At 48.2% G+C, this 22293-nt stretch overlaps 1 protein-coding gene across 1 annotated transcript in view; it reads left to right on the top strand.

The window, feature by feature from the left end:
* TG (thyroglobulin) overlaps window positions 1–22293 on the top strand; it is a 234104-nt gene that overhangs the window by 199694 nt on the left and 12117 nt on the right. The window contains exons 46-47 of the mRNA XM_060243108.1: window positions 337–518; window positions 3386–3493. Coding sequence (XP_060099091.1) covers window positions 337–518; window positions 3386–3493 — 290 coding nt within the window. The remainder of the gene's footprint in view (window positions 1–336; window positions 519–3385; window positions 3494–22293) is intronic.

The raw sequence follows: 22293 nt of genomic DNA, 5'->3' as shown, positions 1-22293 counted from the left end.
GAGGCTCTGGGAGGACTGTCTTTTGAGGCAGAGGACCCACATTTTCAGTATAGCATCTGGTGACTCTCCTGAAAACACCCTCCAAGTTTCAAAAGGATTGGACCAGAGGGTCCAATTCTATGAGCCCCAAAAGAAGGTGCCCCTACCCTTCATTATTTCCCCAGATATTTCTTGAATTGGACTTGGCAACTCTAGCACTGCACTGATGCAGCCCTTCAGCGCTTCTTTCAGGACACGGTTAGAATCAGAAAACGTAGAAACATAGCAGGGGTGGTCTTTTGAATTTGTGCTCGTTTCTTTCTTCTAAGTACACTTTTCCCCCTCCCTTCCAAATAGCGATTTGAAGAAAGCCAAGGTCGTTCTGACAGCAAAACCATCTTCTACCGGGCTCTCCAGAATTCATTGGGGGGAGAGGACTCTAATCCCATGGTGCTGGATGCAGCCTCCTGGTTTTATTCCCTCCAGCACTCATCCGACAATTATGCATCGTTCTCCAGAGCTTTGGAAAATGCCACTCGGTAAGATGCTCTTCTGGGCTATCGTTGATGGTTAATGTTTTTTTTTCTTTCTAAGTGATTGGGGGGGACACAAACATGCATGAAAACAGGAATCACAGCCGTTTCTAATTCCCTTGGAGAATCCTCAGCTTCCCTGTTCCTTCAATCAATCAATCAATCAATCAATCAATCATTTTATTTATATCCCGCCCTCCCCGCCGAAGCAGGCTCAGGGCGGCTAACAACATTAAATCAGATACAGTAAGTTATACAGTAATGTTTAAAAGCAATAGCTAATTTAGCAGTTTAATTAAAATTCTAAAATTAATAAAATTAACGTTCTGGTGCTATTTCAACAGATGGTGAAAGTCATTTAGGCAGTCCCTCTATCTTTTAATCGGTGAAGGCCATCCCAAAGAGGATGGTCTTGCAGGCCCTGCGAAACTGTTCAAAGTCCCGCAGGGCCCGCACTTCTTCCGGGAGCTGGTTCCATAGGTGTGGAGCTACAACAGAGAAGGCCCGCATGCGAGTGCTCTGTAGTTTTGCTTCCTTCGGCCCGGGGATGGTCAGTTGGTTCTTCCCTGCTGACCTCAGTGCTCTTTGGGGTTCACATGGGGAAAGACGGTCCCTCAGGTAGGCAGGTCCTTCACGATGCTTCCGAAGCACAGAAAGTATCAGCGTCTCAATCACCAGTTTTGCCCCTCTCCTCATGCTTCAAACTGTTCTTTGCTTAAAAAAAAATCATAGTGATATTTCTACATTTAAGTTCTCAAGAGTCCATTCCTCATTCTTGAGAAGTAGATGAAAAGCTGCTCTGGAGTGCCTGCACATGAAAGCTTACACCCAGAATTAAACTGTATTTCTAGGGGATCCCCAGATCCCTCTTGAATGTTGGCATCCTCATGCTAATTCCCACCCTCCCCTGGAGATCTCTTGGCATCATAACTGATGTTCAGATGACAGAGGTAAGATCCTCTGGAGAAAATAGCTGCTTTCAGAAGTGGACTTCAGGCATTGTATCTGTGCCCGGCGTTCTGTTCGCATTGTTCTCCAAGTATATCACATGAATACCCTCCCATCCTAACTGTCTGCTGTGGTTTTCTTCCACCCAGAGGCTTAGATACAATTAGGAAGGTAATGCCAGGCTGGCCTGGCAACCAATAGGAGACATGGGGGGGGAGGAGGGTTGGCCGTCAGCGATGGCATGGTATCACTTCTGGCCTGCCTAGGAATTGCTAGGAGCTCTATGGTAAGACCATAGAATGTTCAGCATTGGGTTATTTGGATACACACAGGGCTTTTTTTGAGTAGGAACACACAGGAATGCAGTTCTGGCTGGCTTGGCACCAGGGGGTGTGGCTTAATATGCAAATGAGTTCCTGCTGGGCCTCTTCTTTTAAAAAGCCCAGTGTGGAACAATGGTGACATCAGGGGTGTGGCCTAATATGCAAATGAGTTCCTGCTTAGCTTTTTAGCAGCCTAAATTTTGTACTTTGAGTTTGGTTCTGCTCAAGGCCCTCCTAGAGTTCTCTTTGGTGACATGGAAGCGGGAAGTGTTTGGTCATCACTGACTCCCCCCCCCCACCCCGCTGTAAGAACACAGCCCCTTCCTCCAAGAATTCCTGAAAAGTTATTTTAGGCTCTAAAAAGTCTCATTTAGCAGAGGCCGCAAAACTCACAGGCTGACTGGCCACCCCATGATGTTTGGCAAACTGCTCCTGTGGACTGCTGTTCATCTTGAAACGAAGCAGGGAGGGTTTCTTAATGGTGAAGGCAGGGCTTTTTTTTGAGCAGGAATGCAGTTCCGGCTGGCTTGGTATCAGGGGGCGTGGCCTAATATGCAAAGGAGTTCCTGCTGGGCTTTTTCAACACAAAAGCCCTGGGTGAAGAAATGCACTGAGAGCCAGTTTGGTGTCGTGGTTAAGTATGCGGACTCTTATCTGGGAGAACTGGGTTTGATTCCCCACTTTTCCACTCACACCTGCTGAAATGGCCTTGGGTCAGCCGTAGCTCTGGCAGAGGTTGTCCTTGAAAGGGCAGCTGCTGTGAGAGCCCTCTCAGCCCCACCCACCTCACAGGGTGTCTGTTGTGGGGGGAGAAGATATAGGAGATTGTAAGCCACTCTGAGTCTCTGATTCAGGAGAAGGGCCGGGTATAAATCTGCAATTCTTCTTCTTCACTGGGTTTGAGGTGACAGAGGCTGAGAGGAAGGTTTGAAGCTACAGTGCCAAGAGAGAAAAGCTCTGACCAGCTCACATTGCAGTAAAAACATTAAGAGGGAGGGGGCAGGAGATTTGGGTGCGGAGCCTTGGGAGGGTGAAGTGTGGATATCTGAAGAAAGGAGTGGTGCCTCACAAAAGCTCAAAACCCCTTCTCTTGATGGTTTCCTTCCCTCCTCCTTCCTCCCCTCCCCTCCCTCCCCTCCCTCCCTCCCCTCCCTCCCTCCCTCCCTCCCTTCCTTCCTTCCTTCCTTCCTTCCTTCCTTCCTTCCTTCCTTCCTTCCTTCCTTTGTCTGTCTGGGCTCCATTACATACCTTTCTACATAGCATGTAGTCAGTTCCTAATTCATTGGGTTTTCATATCCGGTTACTAATTCCATCATTCTGCCTTGATTTAGGATGTGACCTGGTTGATTTCATCTTGCCATCACTCTGTGTAAACTGCCACTTAGAACATACCCAAATTTATCCTAAGTCTGGACGTTAGATTGGAACTGGTGCATGAAGCATCTTTCAGAGATGTTTGTCCATCACCTTTAATCTTCTCCAGAAGCAACATCAGTATTCCTTCTCAGAACTCCGTTTGCAAACTAAGTTGTGTCATGCCATTCCTGGTCATAAGCTAATCTTCCGTAGGTCAAACATTTCTTTTCTTCGGTGCTTTTTCAGGGACCACTTCATCATTTGTCCAACAATAGAGATGGCAAAGCGCTGGGCAGGTAGCGGCAGAGGAAACGTCTTCATGTACCATGTACCAGAGAGTTCTTCCTTGAGCAGGTAAGACAATGGATGGAATTCTGATCCATGGTGGATCTCATAATACAAAACAATATCAATCAATACATGAATTCCTTTGTGTTGTTACTCTGCTACTGTTGGGCTGTTACTCTGAAGAAATCAATCACAAAATCTTGAATTCCACGTGTGTGAGATACCTAGTCTAATTTTCCTCTGATTCTTTCTTTCCCCCCACTAATTGAGTAGCTTATCTTTATCGTTAACTAGCAATATCCCGATGCTCACGTGCCTCAAACAGAGGGCTCAGGAAGGAACAAGGTGTGTTGCAGCCGCTGGTCTCAGTACTGTGGTTTTAATCAAATGAAGACTGGAGTTAACCCAACAGCAGCCTTAGCTGAAACAACAAAGCTAAAAAGGAAACTTTCTGAGTTTCCCTTTCTATAACTTTCAGTGTGCAGAACACCTAAAACTACTCTTCTGCTGTTTAAATCTGAAGTTCTTCCTGTCAGATCACTGATCCATCTAGTCCAGTTGGCGTATACTCTCTGGAGTGTGTCTCAGGGTGAATGAGACCTTTCTCAGTGATGCTGATGGCTCAGACAAGGTGAAGACCAGGGCTGGCTCATCCATTAGGCAAACTAGGTGGTTGCCTAGGGCACCGGGAAAAAGGGGTTGCTGAATTGGGCTCCCCCTCTCCCAGTCCCCCCTGCCACTGCTGCTGCCGCCAGCCCCCTCCCTTTCACCACGTTCCCACTGCCCTTCCGCCGTGCTCCCGGTGCCCCCTCCCCCCGAAGCTTGCCACGACAATGTTGAGCCCTACTACCGGCTTCTTGCAGCTGTGTCTCCACATTTTCTGAAGAGACAGATGGAGGAAACTTCGCTCTCTCCTCACTTCTGGTTCTGGAAAGGAGGGGAGAGAAGCCTCCTCCATACGTCTCTCCACAAAATACGCAGACGCGGCTGCAAGAAGCTAGTAGTAGGGCTTAGCGTTGTCACGGCGAGCTGAGAGGGGGCGGGCAGCAGAGCACAGCGGGGCGGGGGGGACAGCAGGGGGGGGTGGCTGCTTAGGGCACCATGTGCCATAAAGCCAGCACTGGTGAAGACTGCATGTCTTTTTCTGTCTGTGAAATGCAAATCACAGGCTTGTGGAGCCTCATTTTGCCTCTGTGCCATGCAGAGAAGGAAAGACAGGGATTTAAGCCTTCAGCCTCAGTATTAGTATTCAAAACTGGGCTCCCTGCTTTGTTATCTGCATTTGAAGGGGATTTTTTTAAAGGACATTTCCCCTCCTATAATTGTAGTAGAGCAGGAGCACCAACTTCAAATAGCAGCACCCATTGGAGGTTACTGTCCTGTTCCTGCATTATCTCAAGGCAAATTGAGGCTGCACCAGCTTTCAATTTGCATGTCATGTACAAGACATCTCATCTCTCTGAGCTCTCTTGGGTCTTTCTGCATGCAAAATGTGTACTCTGCCACTGAGCTGTGGTCCTTCGCATGTGTCTGGACTTGCATTATGGATCCAGAGGAGTTAGCCGTGTTAGTCTGTTGCTGCAAAACAGCAAGGAGTCCAAGAGCACCTTTTAAGACTAACAAAAGTTATTGCACCATAAGCTTTTGAGAAACGCATCTCTCCTCGTCAGATGCACCATGCATGTAAGAACTTACAGGGCCCACTGTAAGCTCCAGGACTGGCTACATCAAGGGATGTGGCCTAATATTAGGGTTGCCAATCCCCAGGTGGGGCCAGGGGATCCCCGGTTTGGAGACCCTCCCCCCGCTTCAGGGTCATCAGAAAGCGGGGGGAGGGGAGGGAAATGTCTGCTGGGAACTCTTTTATTCCCTAGGGAGATTTATTCCCATAGAAAATCATGGAGAATTGATCGGCGGGTATCTGGGGCTCTGGGGGGGGCCCTGTTTTTGAGGTAGAGGCACCAAATTTTCAGTATAGCATCTAGTGCATATCCCCAAAATATCTCCCAAGTTTCAAAAAGATTGGACCAGGGGGTCCAATTCTATGAGCCCCAAAAGAAGGTGCCCCTATCCTTCATTATTTCCTATGGAAGGAAGGCATTGAAAAGGAGTGCCGTCCCTTTAAATGTGATGGCCAGAACTCCCTTTGGAGTTCAATTATGCTTGTCACAACCTTGATCTTGGCTCCAGCCCTAATGTCTCCTGGTTCCACCCCCAAAGTCTCCTGGCTCCACCCCCAAAGTCCCCAGATGTTTCTTAAATTGGACTTGGCAACTCTACCTAATATGCAAATGAGTTCCTGGTACAAAAAAAAAAAGCCCTGGCGGTGTCACTTTGTATTATCACAGGGCTTTCTCCCCTGGGCAATTCTAACTTCCTTGTCTGCTCCCAAGGATACCTAGAACAGCGTTCCTCAACATGGTAAACACTGGCACCATGGCAACCACTTGTGGTGCCAAACTGCTTCTTCCCTGAAGCATTTCCTCCCTAAAGCTAAAAGCCAATCCTGACTTTTCTCCATTTCATGGTAGCAGAAGGTGCTTCTGATGATTCCAGGAGAATTTGTCTGCCGCAAACATGTTAGAGAATTTTGCACGCAGCAGAAGAGCTGAAGGAGAGGGACAGGCAAAACACAGGAATTAATAGACAAGAGAAACAACTGTATTCAATGGTAGATATATTTACCAGGATAGTATCCAATATTCAGAGTCGTTGCCAGGCCAAGGTCATACACAGTAAACAGTACACACTCCAGTAGATAACAGTATACAGCAGTAAGTATACACAGCACGATCCAAGCACAGTAGCATAGGATTCAACACCAGCAGTGTTCGCTGCCACCCAGATAGTGAGCCTCTTAGTACCCACAATCCTTACAGGCAGGCTGAGCAAGCTCACTGAGCTTCCCTAAGTACACGTACCAATCATGCAATCTCATCAGAAGGTTGCATCAGCTTTGTGAGTCAGCACAAAGCCTAATTACAGGTGAGGTCATTCCACCTTACCTCAGTAACAGGTAACAGCTGGACCATGATGCAGCATGACTCAGCATGACATTGCAGAAACAACATTACTATTACCTAAGATGGAGTCAGTCAGCCATTTTAGGACTGAGTTCCAACATTCTCCTCTTAATAGTTCTGTTCATTTCTCAATCCGAGCCTTTTACAGTGCTCATTATGTTTTTCCATAGTCTGGGGTTTAGTAAACATATCTGCTGTATTGTGGCCAGTATCACAATACCTTATGTTTATCAACCCTTCCTTGATACATGATCTGACATTCTGGTACCGTATGTCAGTGTACCTATTCCTTGTCTTTACTCCTTCTGCTTTTGCAATCTCAATCACAGCTTGATTGTCTTCCAGAATTTCAACAGGTTTCTCTGCCTCTATATGCAGATCCTTTAGTAGCTGTCTAAACCATTCTACCTCGGTACATGCGGTAGAAAGGGCGCAGAACTCTGCCTCGGCGGTGGACAATGCAACCACACGCTGCTTTTGTGTCTTCCAGCATACTAACACCTCTCCCAAATAAATGGAAAGACCTGTTGTTGACTTTCTGGTTTCACAGTCACTTGCAAAACTTGCATCTGTATACACCTTCAGTGTTAGCTCCCCCCTAGGTTCGATATAAAGACACCAGTCAGCAGTGTTCTTTAAATATCACAACACTCTCTTAGCAGCAATCCAGTGATTCTGCTTAGGGTTCTGGGTAGCTCTAGCCAACAGATTACAGGCTACTGATATGTCTGGCCGTGTCCAATTACTGATATAGCTCAGACTACCAATTAATGACCTGTACATTTCAACATTACATGGTGGGCTATCTGTAACATCATTTACAAAGCCAGTCACCATAGGGGTTGAAACAGTTTTGCAATCAGTCATCTTGTACTTGTCCAACAAATCTATGATTTTAGGTTTTTGTGACAGTTTAAAACCTTGTGTAGTTTTTGCAATATCTACACCCACATAGGTCTGTACAGTACCAAGATTTCTCAGTTTAAACTTCTTTCTTAAGGCTGAAACAATATCATCTGTTTGTTTCTTTGTCTTGGTTAGAATCCCCAAGTCATCCACAAAAGTAAGAACAATACATCTTGTTTCACCACTTCCCTTGGTAAACACACATGGATCAGCAATGCTCTGGGTAAACCCTAGCTGTTTAAGTGTACCCACTAGGCATTTAGACCATTGATGACCACTTTGCTTTAGACCATACAAGCTCTTATTAAGCAACCAGTATCCCTTTCCAGTACCAGGAATACCTTCTGGTCTCTTTAAATAAATTTGGTGCTCCAAATTAGCATTCAGGTATGCCACACAGACATCCAAATGGGTAAAATGGAGTTTTTCCTCTAGCTGCCACAGTTAAGGCAGTTAGGAGTGAACTGCTCTTTAACGTTGGAGCAAACACTTCATCATAAGTCTCATTAGTCTGTCTGCAACCTTGTGCTACAAGCCTTGCCTTATACTTTTTTTCCCCAGACTGGTCTGTTTTCACCTTGTATACCCATCTAGTGCCTATGGGTTTTACACCAGCAGGTACAGTATCAGTCTCAACATAAACATTTAAACGTTTCAGGGAAGAAAGTTCATCATCCATAGCAGCCTTCCAGTTACACTGCTCTTCCTTGGACAAAGATAAAAATGTCAGTATATTTCTCAGGCTCATGTATAGCAGACATTACAGGACTAAATCTATCAGGAGCTCTTCTTTCACGTGTAGATCTCCTCAATGCAGGCTCATCAGTTGGCACATTCCTCCCGGATGATTCCTCGCTGGTAGGCTGCATATCCATCTCCTCCTCGTCAGGCATCTCTTCTTTTGGGGTTAACTCAGCCGCCTCTCCCTCCTCTGGGTTGCTAGGCATCGAGCTGACTTGTAACCGGATTCCTTGGTCATCCTCAGGACAGAACGCTGGCAATTGGGTGCAACGATCCCAGCCTTCTGATCTCTCCAGAAACGTGGCTGAAGCACTAATCACCACCTCACGACTGTCGAGCGTGCCAAAACAATAACAGCTCCCGTTTCTCTCATACCCGAGAAACCTCATACGTCTAGCCTTCAGTTGGCCTTTACGTCTGAGCTGTTGAGGAATATGAACAAAAGCTGTAACTCCAAATACATGCAAATTTGCCAAGTTAGTTACCTTGTCATGCCATAGGCTTGCTGGTATTTTGCCAGTAGATGAACACCAAACTCTGTTCAGGTTGTAGTTGGCACAGCACATAGCCTCTGCCCAAAATCTCCAGGGCATATCTGCATCACGTAACATACACTGGCACATGTCTTGCAATGTACGGCCTCTTCTCTCACAAAAAGCATTGTGGGTTGGCCTGTATGGAGCAGTCAACCGGTGCTCAATTCCAAGCTCTGCAAACAAACTTTGAAAATGTTTATTAACAAACTCTGAGCCTCTGTCAGAAATAATGCATGCAGGCACATGTCCAGTTTTTCTCTTAACAAACCTTAGCCAATTCTGCATATTTTGAAAGGTTTCAGTTTTAGCTTTCAACAGGTAAACAAAACCATACCTTGAATAGTGATCTTCTATGCTTAATACATACTTGGCCCCGCCTACTGACTCCTTAAAGGGCCCTATCAGATCTAAGAACACTAGGTCAAGAGGTTTTTTACTAGTAAATTTACTTGGAATACGCACAGGAGCTTTTGTAGACTTTACCAGCTTGCAGATTTCACAGTCAAGAAATTCCTTGCAAGGTTTAAGATTAATGCCTTCTGCCTGTTCAACAGTCTTCTTTAGAGCAGGAAAACCAGCATGCCCTAATTTCCTGTGTAAAAGATGACAGCAATTATCATGCACTGGTTTATTTACACAGACGTTATTACACGTTTGTACCTTGGTTTGCAAGAAGTATAAATCTTCCTTCAGCATAGCCTTTACACACACACCGTCTCTGGTGTTCTTCAGCTCACAGCACGAGGTGTCAAATTGCAGTTTGAAACCTTCCCTGCACAGAGCAGACACAGATAGCAGATTCATTTTAAGTGAAGGAACAAAACCCATATGCAGCTCTTTCCTTAGGCTTGGCAGGAACACTTTCCCTCTGCCAAAATCAGTTGCTTTAATTCCATCTGCCAAAATAACAGACTGGTTATCAACAGGTGTGTAAGAAGTAAACAAACTCCTCTCTCTACAGAGGTTCTCCGACGCTCCGCTGTCAATTAGGAAAGATTGAGTGTGGTTAGTTGACTTACCAGTAGTAACGAGATGCACATTACCACCCTTATCAGCTGACCTCTGTTCAGACCTTCTCTCTTTCCCTTTCTGGCCTTGACAATTCCTAAACAAATGTTTAGAAGAGCCACACCGGAAGCATTTCTTCCTTACAGCCATTACATTACCTGTTTGACAGTCAGGATCCTCCTTAACAGTAAATCCACTGCCCCTCTCTGGCTTACAGACAGGCTTTCTCTCCACACGTAGAGAGGAATTGGACTGTCTCTTGCCAAATTCATCAAGAAGCCGTCCAGTTACGACGTTCATGGTTAACCCTGTCTCAGGCAAACCCTCCAGGCTCGTTATCACAGCGTCATATGATGCATCTAGGGAACTTAAAAGTATGCATACCTCCTGTGATTCAGAAAACATTTGGTTATGCTCTCTTAGTTCTAGAAACATTCTACGCATAGCCTCAATATGAGATGACATATCTGCATTAGCTGCCAACCTGGTATGCAGAAGCTTCCTCACCAGACGTATCTGAGAGCCGACAGTCCCTCGGACGTAAATTTCCTTCAAAGCATTCCAAGAGTCATGAGCCTTCTCCAGTCCTGCTATATGCACCAGCTGGGAGTCATCTAGAGAAAGACCTATTAAAGACAAAGCCTTAACATCCTTTTTACACAAAAGGTCTACAGCTTTTCTGTCTTCAGCAGCTGACAACAACCCCCGTAAAGGAGCAGCCACCACCTCCCACAGCTCTTGGTGCTTTAATAACAGACTGACCTTCTGGGACCACGTGGCATAGTTAGTCCCATTCAGCTTAGTAATGCTGAGCCCAGAGAAGGAAACAACATTTGCAGCTTCCATCTCTGCTACTTATCATTGGACACCTGGGCAACTTGGCAGTCTGCCTCTGTCTCTTCCAAAACACTGTGTTGCCTCCTCTGTCTTCAGAACAGCACCACCTCTGGAAACACTGGGAGCTCTGGGCCCATAACCAATGTTAGAGAATTTTGCACACAGCAGAAGAGCTGAAGGAGAGGGACAGGCAAAACACAGGAATTAATAGACAAGAGAAACAGCTGTATTCAATGGTAGATATATTTACCAGGATAGTATCCAATATTCAGTCGTTGCCAGGCCAAGGTCATACACAGTAAACAGTACACACTCCAGTAGATAACAGTATACAGCAGTAAGTATACACAGCACGATCCAAGCACAGTAGCATAGGATCCAACACCAGCAGTCTTTGCTGCCACCCAGATAGTGAGCCTCTTAGTACCCACAATCCTTACAGGCAGGCTGAGCAAGCTCACTGAGCTTCCCTAAGTACACGTACCAATCATGCAATCTCATCAGAAGGTTGCATCAGCTTTGTGAGTCAGCACAAAGCCTAATTACAGGTGAGGTCATTCCACCTTACCTCAGTAACAGGTAACAGCTGGACCATGATGCAGCATGACTCAGCATGACATTGCAGAAACAACATTACTATTACCTAAGATGGAGTCAGTCAGCCATTTTAGGACTGAGTTCCAACGGAACACCTATTTGGGAACTGTCGATTCCATCATTTTGTGATTGGACTCACTGTGGCAGCCATTTTGTTTCACACCCAATACTTCAAATATTACCCAAGGATTCAAGAAGGTTGAGGAGCCCTTGCCAGAGGAGGAGCTTTTCTTCTCCTCATAATAGTGTGGCTTGTGACTTTAAACTTTTCAGTCCGTTGACTTCATAATGGGAATTTTAATAAATTCAGGAATCCTGCCATTTTATTTTGTGTCTTTATTCAAACGGCCCTCAGAGTTCCCTCTGACCATCTGATTGCTGTAGCAGCAGCTCACAGAGCAAGGAGTGGTTAAGGATGGAAATTCTGGTGGATTCTTTTCACCCAGTGTTCCATAAAGGATTTGTTTTCTTAATGGTTCCAAGTGGTATGGAAATGAACCTTGTAAAATAAAATAAAAAATAACCCAAAGGCATGTTCTCCACCTAAATGGGAGATTTGTTGTTTTTCCCCCCAACAACACTGGAATAAATAGTTTCCACATCTCTGACAAGTGTATCAACAAGCTGGAGGCTGGAGATTTTAATAGCACTGCTCCAAATATTTAATACTTTTCCTGCTTGCTTTGAAATGAGCAAATTTGATGCAGCGGAATGAATGAATTATTCTTCTCAAAAAACATACCCTGTGGGATGGGAACCTCTGTCTTAGTTCAATGCTGTTTGGCATCCTTTTGTTGCTTTGGTTTCTACTAACACTTGAGTTGTTTTCCTTTCTTTTCTGTGTCCTCACTACCCCCAGTCTCTTTTGCCCTAATTGTCCCATCACTTTTACCATAACTGTCTCCAATCTCTTGCCCTCACTGTCCCCTGTTTATTTTGCCTTCACTGCCCTAGTCACTTTTATTATCCTTGTCCCCAGCTTTTTCTACCTTCACCATCACTAGTCTCTTTTATTATCATTGTCCTAGGTTTTTCTGCATTCGCTGCCCCCAGTCTTCTTTATCATCACTGTCTCCAATCTCTTGCCATCACTGTCCCCAATTTCTTCTGCATTTACTGCCCTCAGTCACTTTTAACATCACTGTCCCAAGTTTATTCTGCCTTCATTGCTCCCAGTCACTTTTATCATCACAGTCCCCAGTTTCTTCTATCCCCACTGCCCTAGTCACTTTTATCATCACAGCCCCCAGTTTCTTCTATCCTCACTGTTCCAGTCCCTTTTATCATCTCACTGTCCCAGTCCCAAGTTTCTTTTATCCTCACTGCCAAAGTCACTTTTTTCTCCTACCCCGTTTCTCCTACCATCATTGCCCCAGTTTTATCATCTCACTGTCCCAAGTTTCTTCTGCCTTAACTGTCCTCGGTCTCTTTTATCACTGTCCCAAGTTTTTCCTGCCTTCACTGTTCCCAGTCACTTTATCATCACTGTCCCAAGTTTCTTCTGCCTTCACTGTCTCCAGTCACTTTTATCATCACTGTCCCAAAGTCTCTTTTGCCATCTCTCCTGTTTAATGTGACTGACTGTGGCAGCCCACATGATTTGGCTTACAGGTGTCAATAGCAGCAAGCCGTCAGCTGCAGCACTGTGATGTCACAGTTGGTAAGATCATATGGATTGTCACAGCCAATCTAAACAAGTGGCCAGGAGAGCAGCCCCACCTTCTGCAGTTGGTGACAGCAACCAACAGCTGCCCTTGCCAGAGTCTATATATCTAATGTCCAAGTGAGCCCTCTATCTGAGGATACTTCAATCCACAGCTAGGGGGCACACTTACCCCAAACAGGCTTTTCTGCAAACTTGGGTGACCCTCTAGGTTTGCAGAAAAATCTGAACAGTTTTAAAAAATACATTGGAGGGGTTAAATTCCCCCCACTGAAGAGGGGCCCAGGTGGTGGCTGTTGCAGCAGCTGCGGTGGTGACACAGGTTAAGAGCTGCTGGCAGACCTGGGTGTGGTGAGAGTGGAACCCAGAAGCTACTAGAAGGCCCAGGGTCAGCAGCAGAGCCCAGGAACCACTCCAGACTGGGCTACAGTAGAGACAGATGCTGGGAGCAACTCCAGGCTCAGAGCAGTTCCCAGAGACCACCAGCACTGTGGTTGGGCTCCAAGACAGTCACACCGGAGGGCAGTGGAGGGGGTAGGGTTCATCCCCCTGAGTTTTGTGGAACCCCCCCCCCCCCGCATTGTGCAAATATATTACCAAGCATCAAAAAATTGCTGAAAAGAGGAGGTGCATTTCTGCACAAAAATGCAACTTGGGATCTAAACCCTGAATGATTTTCGCACTCGGGCTTGTTCCGGGTGGAGAGCTCTTTTGCCTCCGGTGCTTCTCCATGTTTTTGCGCAAGCTGCCGTTTTCGCAAAAGCAGAGCTGCGAGTTGCCGCATCATTTCCTCATGGCAAGCAGAAACTGCTTGTAAGAGGATCTGGCTTGCCGCGGGAAAGCGGCGTGCCAACTTGCAGCTCTGTGGCAGCTTGTGCAAAAATGGAGAGAAGTGCCGGGAGCAAAAGAGCTCTACACCCGGAACAAGCCTAGTGTGAATTCAGTCTGTTTTTCCCCTGCTGGTAGAAGGTTATTTCTACTGGGAGCCGCTATATCTTTGGTGGGACACTTTAGGCCCCTGGTGGCGAACCTATGGCATGCGTGCCAGAGGTGGCACTCAGAGCCCTCTCTCTGGGCACATGCGCCATCGCCCGTTTTTGCCTCTCCCGCTATCCACACTGCCCGTTTTCACTTCCCATGCTTCTCCGCCACCTGTTTTGCCTCTCTTGCTCTCCCTGCCACCCATTTTCACTTCCCCTGCTACCCCGCCACCAGTTTTTGCCTCTCTTGTTCTCCCTGCCACCCATTTTCCCTTCCCCTGCCACCCGTTTTTGCCTCTCTTGCTCTCCTTGCTGCCCCTTTTCACCTCTCCTGCTCTCCCCACCATCCATTTTCGCCATCACTGCTTTAGCCTGATTTTCTGACTAAGTCAAATGGAGGTGAAATGCAGTGGTCTACTATTGTATATATATTGAGAATATGATCCAATTTAGATAAATTTAAGCATGAATTTATAATATTCATATCGTAATGATCACTGAAACTCAGCACCGGCCCGTGGGTGCCTGGCGCCCTAGGCAGGCGCCCCCCCCACCGCCCCCCAGTGCCCTTCCAAGGCGCAGCACCCACCTGTCCCTCCCTTTCCTCCCCTTCCTTTCCCATTTGCCTCCCTCCCTCCCTCCCTCCACTGCTGCGGCCTGTTTTGTTAAGAGAGACTCTTAACAAAACATGCTAGCACGGGCTGTGAAAAGCCGACAGGCCTTACTCGCAGTGAACGGGGTGTGGGGGAGAGTGAGCAGAGCTCATTGGCAGTGGGCCAGAGAGTGTGGGGGGTGGCGACAGGCCAGAGGGGGGTTAGCGAGGGTGGCATCGGCTGCGGTGAGTGAGGGAGAGAGGAAGGCAAACTAAGTGCTTGCCTGGGGCACCGGGGTGGGGAGCCCAATTTGGCACCCCTGCCTCCCGGCGCCCTAGACAACTGCCTCGTTTGCCTAGTGGGCGAGCTGGCCCTGCTGAAATTCTGTTTTGAATGTATGAAAATATGCTGTGGCCTTTTTTAATTGTGAATGATATATGGACATGCAGAATGCACTACTTTTCTGTCTATTTACTTACTGTTTCTTTTCTGTATCCGTTGTTACCTTTTCCCCTTATTCTTATGAAACTTAAGAAAAATCTAAAACTGAAGGTTATTTCTACCAGTGTTCCACCAGGTGGCTTATTTGGATCCCTCCCCTGCAGATTTCCACATTACTCTCAGCATTGTTCCTTGTTGATTTCAGGAGAGGGGGGAGCAGAGCCTGTAGCCACAGAAGGGAGCAAGGAAGTCCTGTTCCTTTCAATGAGTTCTATTCCGATCACTTTGGATGCAAGCCTAGGTAAATTGTTTGAGCCATCCTCCTCAAAGGAAGATAAAGTCTAGACGATCCCCCTTGTCCTCCTCTCTGTCTCTTCACTTGCTCCTTCCAAGTCCCCTAACCGGAAATGCTTCCTCTAACTCCTCCAGGACCGAATCCACATTCCCAGCATACTTGGAGATTAGCCAACTGTCTCCCAAGCTCCCTCGTCTGTTCCCGTTTTTGGGCTTTGTGGCCAAGTGTGTCATTGCATTCCTAGAGTTGTTTTGGGCAGCATTACAAAGGGAACAGTGTGATGTGGTGGCTAAAAGGCCAATGCAATTTTGGGCTGCATCAACAGAAGTATAATGTCCAGATCACGCAAAGTGATGGTATTGCTTTACTCTGCTCTGGTAAGACCTCACCTGGAGTATTGTATTCAGTTTTGGCACCACACTTTAAGAAGGATATAGACAAGCTGGAACAGGTCCAGAGGAGGGCGACGAAGATGGTGAGGGGTCTGGAGACCAAGTCCTATGAGGAAATGTTGAAGGAGCTGGGGATGTTTAACCTGGAGAGGAGGTGGCTGAGAGGTGATATGATAACTATCTTCTAGGGTTTGAAGGGCTGTCATATTGAGGATGGGGTGGAAATGTTTTCTGTGGCCCCAGAAGGTAGAACCAGAACCAGTGGGTTGAAATTAAATCAAAAGAGTTTCCGGCTCAACATTAGGAAGAACTTCCTGACCGTTAGAGCAATTTCTCAGTGGAACAGGCTTCCTTGGGAGGTGGTGGGCTCTCCTTCCTTGGAGGTTTTTAAACAGAGGCTAGATGGCCATCTGACAGCAATGCAGATCCTGTGAATTTTGAGGGAGGTATTTATGAATTTACTGCATTGTGCAGGGGGTTGGACTAGACGACCCTGGAGGTCCCTTCCTACTCTATGATTCTATGAATCAGCTGGAGGTGTGACGATTCTGAAGTTGCATGGGAAAAGATGCCTTCATGGAGAACAGCCCCTTCCTGTGCACAATTGTGCAGAAAGAAGGGGGAGGTGGAAATTCCCCATGTTGTCTCCTTTCTCAAGAACAAAGGCATGCTCTTACATTAAAAGCTGAGGTCATGCAAGTTCCCCTCTTCCAAGATGGCGTGGGTTGGTATAACCCCCCCCCCCTCCAGTCTTTCTTGATTAGCTCCAAGTAATTTCACCACATTTTTTCAGTATTTGGAGGGATTATTATCAATGGGGTTATGGTTGGGGGCAGAACATTTGCTTTGTGTGCATAAATTCTCCCCAATTTCATCCCCGTGCATCTCCGGTTTAAAAGATTTTGTGTCCCAAGCCTAGGAAATCCCCTCTGTCTGCAACTTTGGAGAACTACAGCCTATGTTTCAGTCTAGGTAAGGTCGGCCTGACCTTCAAAAGTTCCTTCACCACTGACCTTCACCACTTCCTTTTCCACACAAATAGCATTTTTGGCATCGATTTTAGCCTTTTCCATTCATTCATCCATCCATCCACCTGTTTCAAGTGGCCTTTTTTCTTTTTGCACGTTAACCCTCTCCTCACCTCGTCTGCATGATGAGCTTCTAGTCAATCACCAGGGACAATTTAATTGAGAGAACATAACAACATAAGAGAAGCCATGTTGGATCAGGCCGGTGGCCCATCCAGTCCAACACTCTGCGTCACACAGTGGCCAAAAAACCAGGCACCATCAGGAGGTCCACCAGTGGGGCCAGGACACCAGAAGCCCTCCCACTGTGCCCCTCCCAAGCACCAAGACACAACATCTAGGGTTGCCAAGTCCAACTCCAGAAATATCTGGGGACTTTGGGGGTGGAGCCAGGAGACTTTGGGGGTGGAGCCAGGAGACACTGGGGTGGAGCTAGGGGGAGGGGGGAAACGGCGCCGGGGAGCGTGGCGAGCCGCCCCGTCTCGGAGCGGGCGACGCCGCTGTGCAGCTGCCGCCTCTTCTCCGCTCAGGCTGGGCCCATCTCTGAGGAGCAGCTGTGGTGGAATCGGAGGGGGGGGGGTGGAGGCGGGCCGGGGGCGTGGCGAGCCGTGAGTCCGGGTCCTAGAAGGGCCCGGATTCGCGGCTCGCCATGCTCCTGGCCTACCTCCGCCCTCCCCTTCTCTGGTTTTGCCTCGGAGGCGGGGCGGGCGATGCCGCTGCGCAGCTGCCGCCTCTTCTCTGCTTGCAGTGGCTGCTCCTCCAAGATGGGCTCAGCCTGGGCCCATCTTGGAGGAGCAGCTGTGGTGGGCGGGGAGGGGGCGGCAGCGGCGGCATCGCCCGCTCCGGGATGCGGCAGCTCGCCATGCTCCTTGGCGCTGTTTCCCCCCTCCCCCCGCTTCCATTTTTTTGGGGAGCGGGGGAAGAGGCTGGAAATCCTGGGGTCCCCCGCCAGGGCGGGTGGGTTGGGAAGCCTAACAGCATCTCAGAGGTAGGGCTGCCAAACCCCCGGGCCGGGCGGAGGTTGTCCCACACAGGAGGTTCCGAACCCGACAGCCCACATTGGGCCAGCGGGGGGAACGTCCCCCAATGTTGCCGTCACGATGACGTCACCCGTGAGTGATGTCATTGCACCAGCGACGTCACGTGCCGGCCACTCTAGGCATTTCCTGGAAAACTCTATAGTTTTCCTGGACGCTCTAGCATTTTGGGAGGAAAAACTCTATGGTATAATAGAGTGGCCGGCGTGTAATGTTGCCAGAGGCCATGGGGGACTTGGCAACCCTACTCAGGGGCCTCATATCAGGGAGCCTCATAGTGGGCTATGTCGTTAAGGCAGCTTGCCGTTTGTGATTGACCAGCAACTTGACCAAGTTGCACTGTGCCGTTTGTAAGTAATTGAACAGCAATTTGGCGTTTAGCTTCTGAGCACTGATCCCAGGTTTGAACTACTATTTGCGGCCATGGCCGCTTAAGAGAACTGCTACCTTGGATACTGGCATGCATTTTGAACTTTGGCACCTGGCAAAATATGGACTTTTTGGTCTGTGTTAATCAGTGGACCGTGCTTTGATTATGAGTTGGTGTGTGTGTGTGTGTGTGTGTATATATATATATATATAGTTGTACCTCATTCTTGTTATCTAATGTATGTTCATAAAGAAGTATCGGCAGTTGCTTGACTCTATGATATGAATGCCTACTTGGAAGTATATTTAAGCAGCTTTATTGTTGTGATATTCGTGGTTCATTAGCACGGTTACCTCATAGCCGGCAATCTTCCGCGGCTAGTCCCCCCCTTCTGTTTTATCTAAATCCTCAGGTGGGGGCAGCGGATTCCCTGGTTTGGAGACCCTCCCCCTGCTTCAGTGTCATCAGAAAATTGGGGGGGGGAAATGTCTGCTGGACACCCCATTATTCCCTATGGACAGGCCCGGCCCAAGCCCTTCTGGTGCTCTAGGCAGCACAGCTCCGCCCGTTCCTGAGTCCCTGTGCCTGCCGCCTACTCGTGAATAGGCAGCAGGCGCTACTCGTGAGTAGGCAGCTGGTGCGGGGCGACTCGCAAGTAGCCCCACACCTGCTGGCTTAAAGGCAGGCACCCCCAGGCAGGTCCCCCACCATGCTCTGCTCACCCCCCCCCCCAACGCTTGCCGTACGCTGGAGGGAGAAGAAACTTCCTCCAGAGGTCTCTTCAAAACACACGCAGACCTCGGAGCCAGTATGGCTGGTGTCCTTGCAGTGAGCTTCTCGGGGTGGGCGGGAACTGGCTGTGGCGGCGACAGGGCAAACTTCATAGGGGATGGGAGGGAGGGGGCTGGCTGTGTGGGGTGGCAGGGCAAGCTTTGTGGGCGGGGCAGGCAGAGGCAGGGCGAACTTTGGGGGCGGGAGGGAGTGCGGCAGGTGGGAGGGAGCTGGCGGCGGCAGGGGAGAGAGAGGCAAATTTGGCAGTTGTCTTGGACACAGGGAAGGGGGGAAGCCCAATTTGGCGACCCCTCGCTCCCGGCGCCCTGTGCAGCCACCTAGTTTGCCTAGTGAGGGAGCCGGCCCTGCCTACGGCGACCGATGCTCCATTTGTCTATCCTATCCAATCTAGTCCCCTCTTGTCTATTCTTTCTGCAGCAGGTCACTGAAACTGCTGAGCAGTCGGGTTGGAACAGATAAAAGGAAGTTCTTTTTCACCCAAAGGGTGATTAACACGTGGAATTCACTGCCACAGGAGGTGGTGGCGGCTACAAGCATAGCCAGCTTCAAGAGGGGTTTGGATAAAAATATGGAGCGGAAGTCCATCAGTGGCTGTTAGCTACAGCATATTATTGGAACTGTCTGGGGCAGTGATGCTCTGAATTCTTGGTGCTTCGGAGGTGGGAGGCAAAGTGGAAGGGCTTCTAGCCCCACTTGTGAACCTTTTTTTTTGGCCACTGTGTGACACAGAGTGTTGGACTGGATGGGCCATTGGCCTGATCCAACATGGCTTCTTTTATGTTCTTCTGTGACACAGAGTGTTGGACTGGATGGGCCGTTGGCCTTATCCAACATGGCTTCTCTTATGTTCTTCTGTGACACAGAGTGTTGGACTGGATGGGCCATTGGCCTGATCCAACATGGCTTCTCTTATGTTCTTCTGTGACACAGAGTGTTGGACTGGATGGGCCATTGGCCTGATCCAACATGGCTTCTCTTATGTTCTTCTGTGACACAGAGTGTTGGACTGGATGGGCCATTGGCCTGATCCAACATGGCTTCTCTTACGTTCTTCTGTGACACAGAGTGTTGGACTGGATGGGCCGTTGGCCTGATCCAACATGGCTTCTCTTATGTTCTTCTGTGACACAGAGTGTTGGACTGGATGGGCCGTTGGCCTGATCCAACATGGCTTCTCTTATGTTCTTACTGGAGAGGTACCCCATGAATAAAACCCCCGTGGATTTTTTTTTTTTTTTTACCATCTGAAATAGATCTAGAGTGAGGATCAAGCTGATCTTATAGACTTAGCTAGAAGGCTTTGTTCTGGGCAAGAAGATGTTGACCCACAGCCTCCCCTTCCACAAGCAGGAATCTACTGAGCTTATGAGGATTTGGAGCAGCTGCCTGGAATTCTCTTCTGACTTGGAACATCAGCACCTTCGAGAGGTCCTTAGCAAGGGAAGCCCAGTCTGGCCAGGACCCAAGCCAGTCCTCTCAGCAGATGGATTTTGCAACAGGAGCAGTTCCCCCATCTGCCTCCTTACTGGCTCTGTACTGATCATTCCTTCCTGGAGACCTATCCCAAATTTCATCCCCTTCTCTGGCTCCATTATTGGCTCTCTGGTTGCCCAGTCTATGGGCAGATTCGCTTCAGTGCACAGCTTGATTCTCAATCATCTCTCTTTCCTCTTGCTTCATCCGCGTTGTCCGTTCCACTCTTTGCAGCTCCTCGTTTCTGGATCGACAGAATCGCCCAGTCCGGCTCCCAGAACTCAGTGAGGAAGCAACTGCTCCCTCTTAGTTACCCAACAGCAAACGTTTATGCAGGATTCGTTTTGTAGAAAAATAGGTGGTGGAGCTCATTAGCATAACTCATTAGCATATGCCATCTCCCCCCCCCCCCTCAGCCAAAAACAACCTGATGCAAGAAAGGAGAGTCCTGGGCAAGCAAGGCCTGCTTGGAACGGCTAGAGATCCAGCCAGCCCAAGCAGGCCTCACTTGTAGGGTTGCCAAGTCCAATTCAAGAAATATCTGGGGACTTTGGGGGTGGAGCCAGAAGACATTGAGGGCGGAGCCAGAAACAAGGGTGTGACAAGCATAATTGAACTCCAAGGGAGTTCTGGCCTTCACATTTAAAGGGACAACACACCTTTTTAAATGTCTTCCTTCCATAGGAAATAATGAAGGATAGGGGCACCTTCTTTTGGGGCTCATAAAATTGGACCCCCTGGTCCAATCGTTTTGAAACTTGGGGGGTACTTTGGGGAGAGGCACTAAATACTATACTGAAAATCTGGTGCCTCTACCTCAAAAAAACAGCTCCCCCAGAGCCCTCGAAACCTCCAGATCAATTCCCCATTATACCCTATGAGAATCGATCTCCACATAGGGAATAATGAAGTGCTCAGCAGATGTTTCCTTCCCCCCCACGCCCCCCGCCACCGTTTCTGGCGACTCTGAAGTGAGGGGTTGGCCTCTCTACTCACGAGTTGCTGCCAACTTCTTCAAAGTAACACAGACATCCCAAGAGGAAGCTTTTCAATTGGAGACTGAAGCCTCCGGAGGTGCAAAGGCACATAGTCCTCTGGGGGTGGGGCTTCCCCTGCCGGCCAGCTGACTGGGGGTGGGAAGGAGCCTTGGAAAGCGGAAGAACCCCCGCTGGGACCTGGGGATTGGCAAGCCTACTCGCTTGCCTGAGGCTCTCCTGGGCTGTCCCCACAGTCAAAAGGCCAGCAAGCCACCCAAAATCACATAAGAAGTGAAGAAAGGGTGGCGTGGGCTTCTCCAGGGGTTAATGAGGGCTGCTGGGGGCATGGCAAAGACCCTGGTGGCTGGCTGGCTGCCCGCTCTCCTAATCCAGGGATTGTTATGCAGCTGCACCTACTATTCAGTGGACAAGGTAGGCGGGGAGGAGGAGGGGGAACCCTCAGAAAAGTTCAGGAGCTGTGCTCCTGTGAGCTCCAACTGAATCTGTGGCCTGTGTTTATGTTATATTTCAAAACCCAGAGAGCAAGGCCAGGCATCTGTCCATTCATCTTTTCCATTCTAACTCAACTACACTTCTAAACACCTTCCAAAGAATTATGACCACTTTCTGGTATCTTGGAAAGCTTTTGGGATCGTACAATGAAGCCTACGATCAGCTGCCTTTGAGTGATGCCTTTGAATGATATCAGGTTATAGTGTTCCTTGATGGGTTTGATTTAAAAATAATAATAATAATAATAATTTGAACCAAAAGTATCCACAAGGCCAAATTCAGGAATGCCTTAAAATGAGATCATGCAGTGCTAAACAACGAGGTTTGGAAATATCTTATGGAGGGAAGAACTTTGGTTAGCAGACCTCTCTTGTACGCTGAAAATGCTGACCGTCGATAACCGGAGAATAATCTCTAGGATGAAGTAATGTTAAGAGTCATGTCTGCAGGCTTTTAGGCGGCAGGGAGAAGAATAATAGTGTTTATCTGGTCATTTTTCCTGAGTATGCAAAAATGTTCCCTTGCAGGACTGGTGTAAATCATCAAAAACCTTGCATATATCAGGTATCGTTAGACACATATTCCCCATGGGGTGATTAGAGACAGCAACTTAAAGAGCAGCTAGCAAGATCAGCTGGTTCTACGCTCTTCCCAGTTCCTGAAG

This window comes from Heteronotia binoei, chromosome 7 (assembly GCF_032191835.1).
Source record: "Heteronotia binoei isolate CCM8104 ecotype False Entrance Well chromosome 7, APGP_CSIRO_Hbin_v1, whole genome shotgun sequence".
Taxonomy (NCBI): domain Eukaryota; kingdom Metazoa; phylum Chordata; class Lepidosauria; order Squamata; family Gekkonidae; genus Heteronotia; species Heteronotia binoei.
This window is presented reverse-complemented; position numbering and strand designations above follow the sequence as displayed.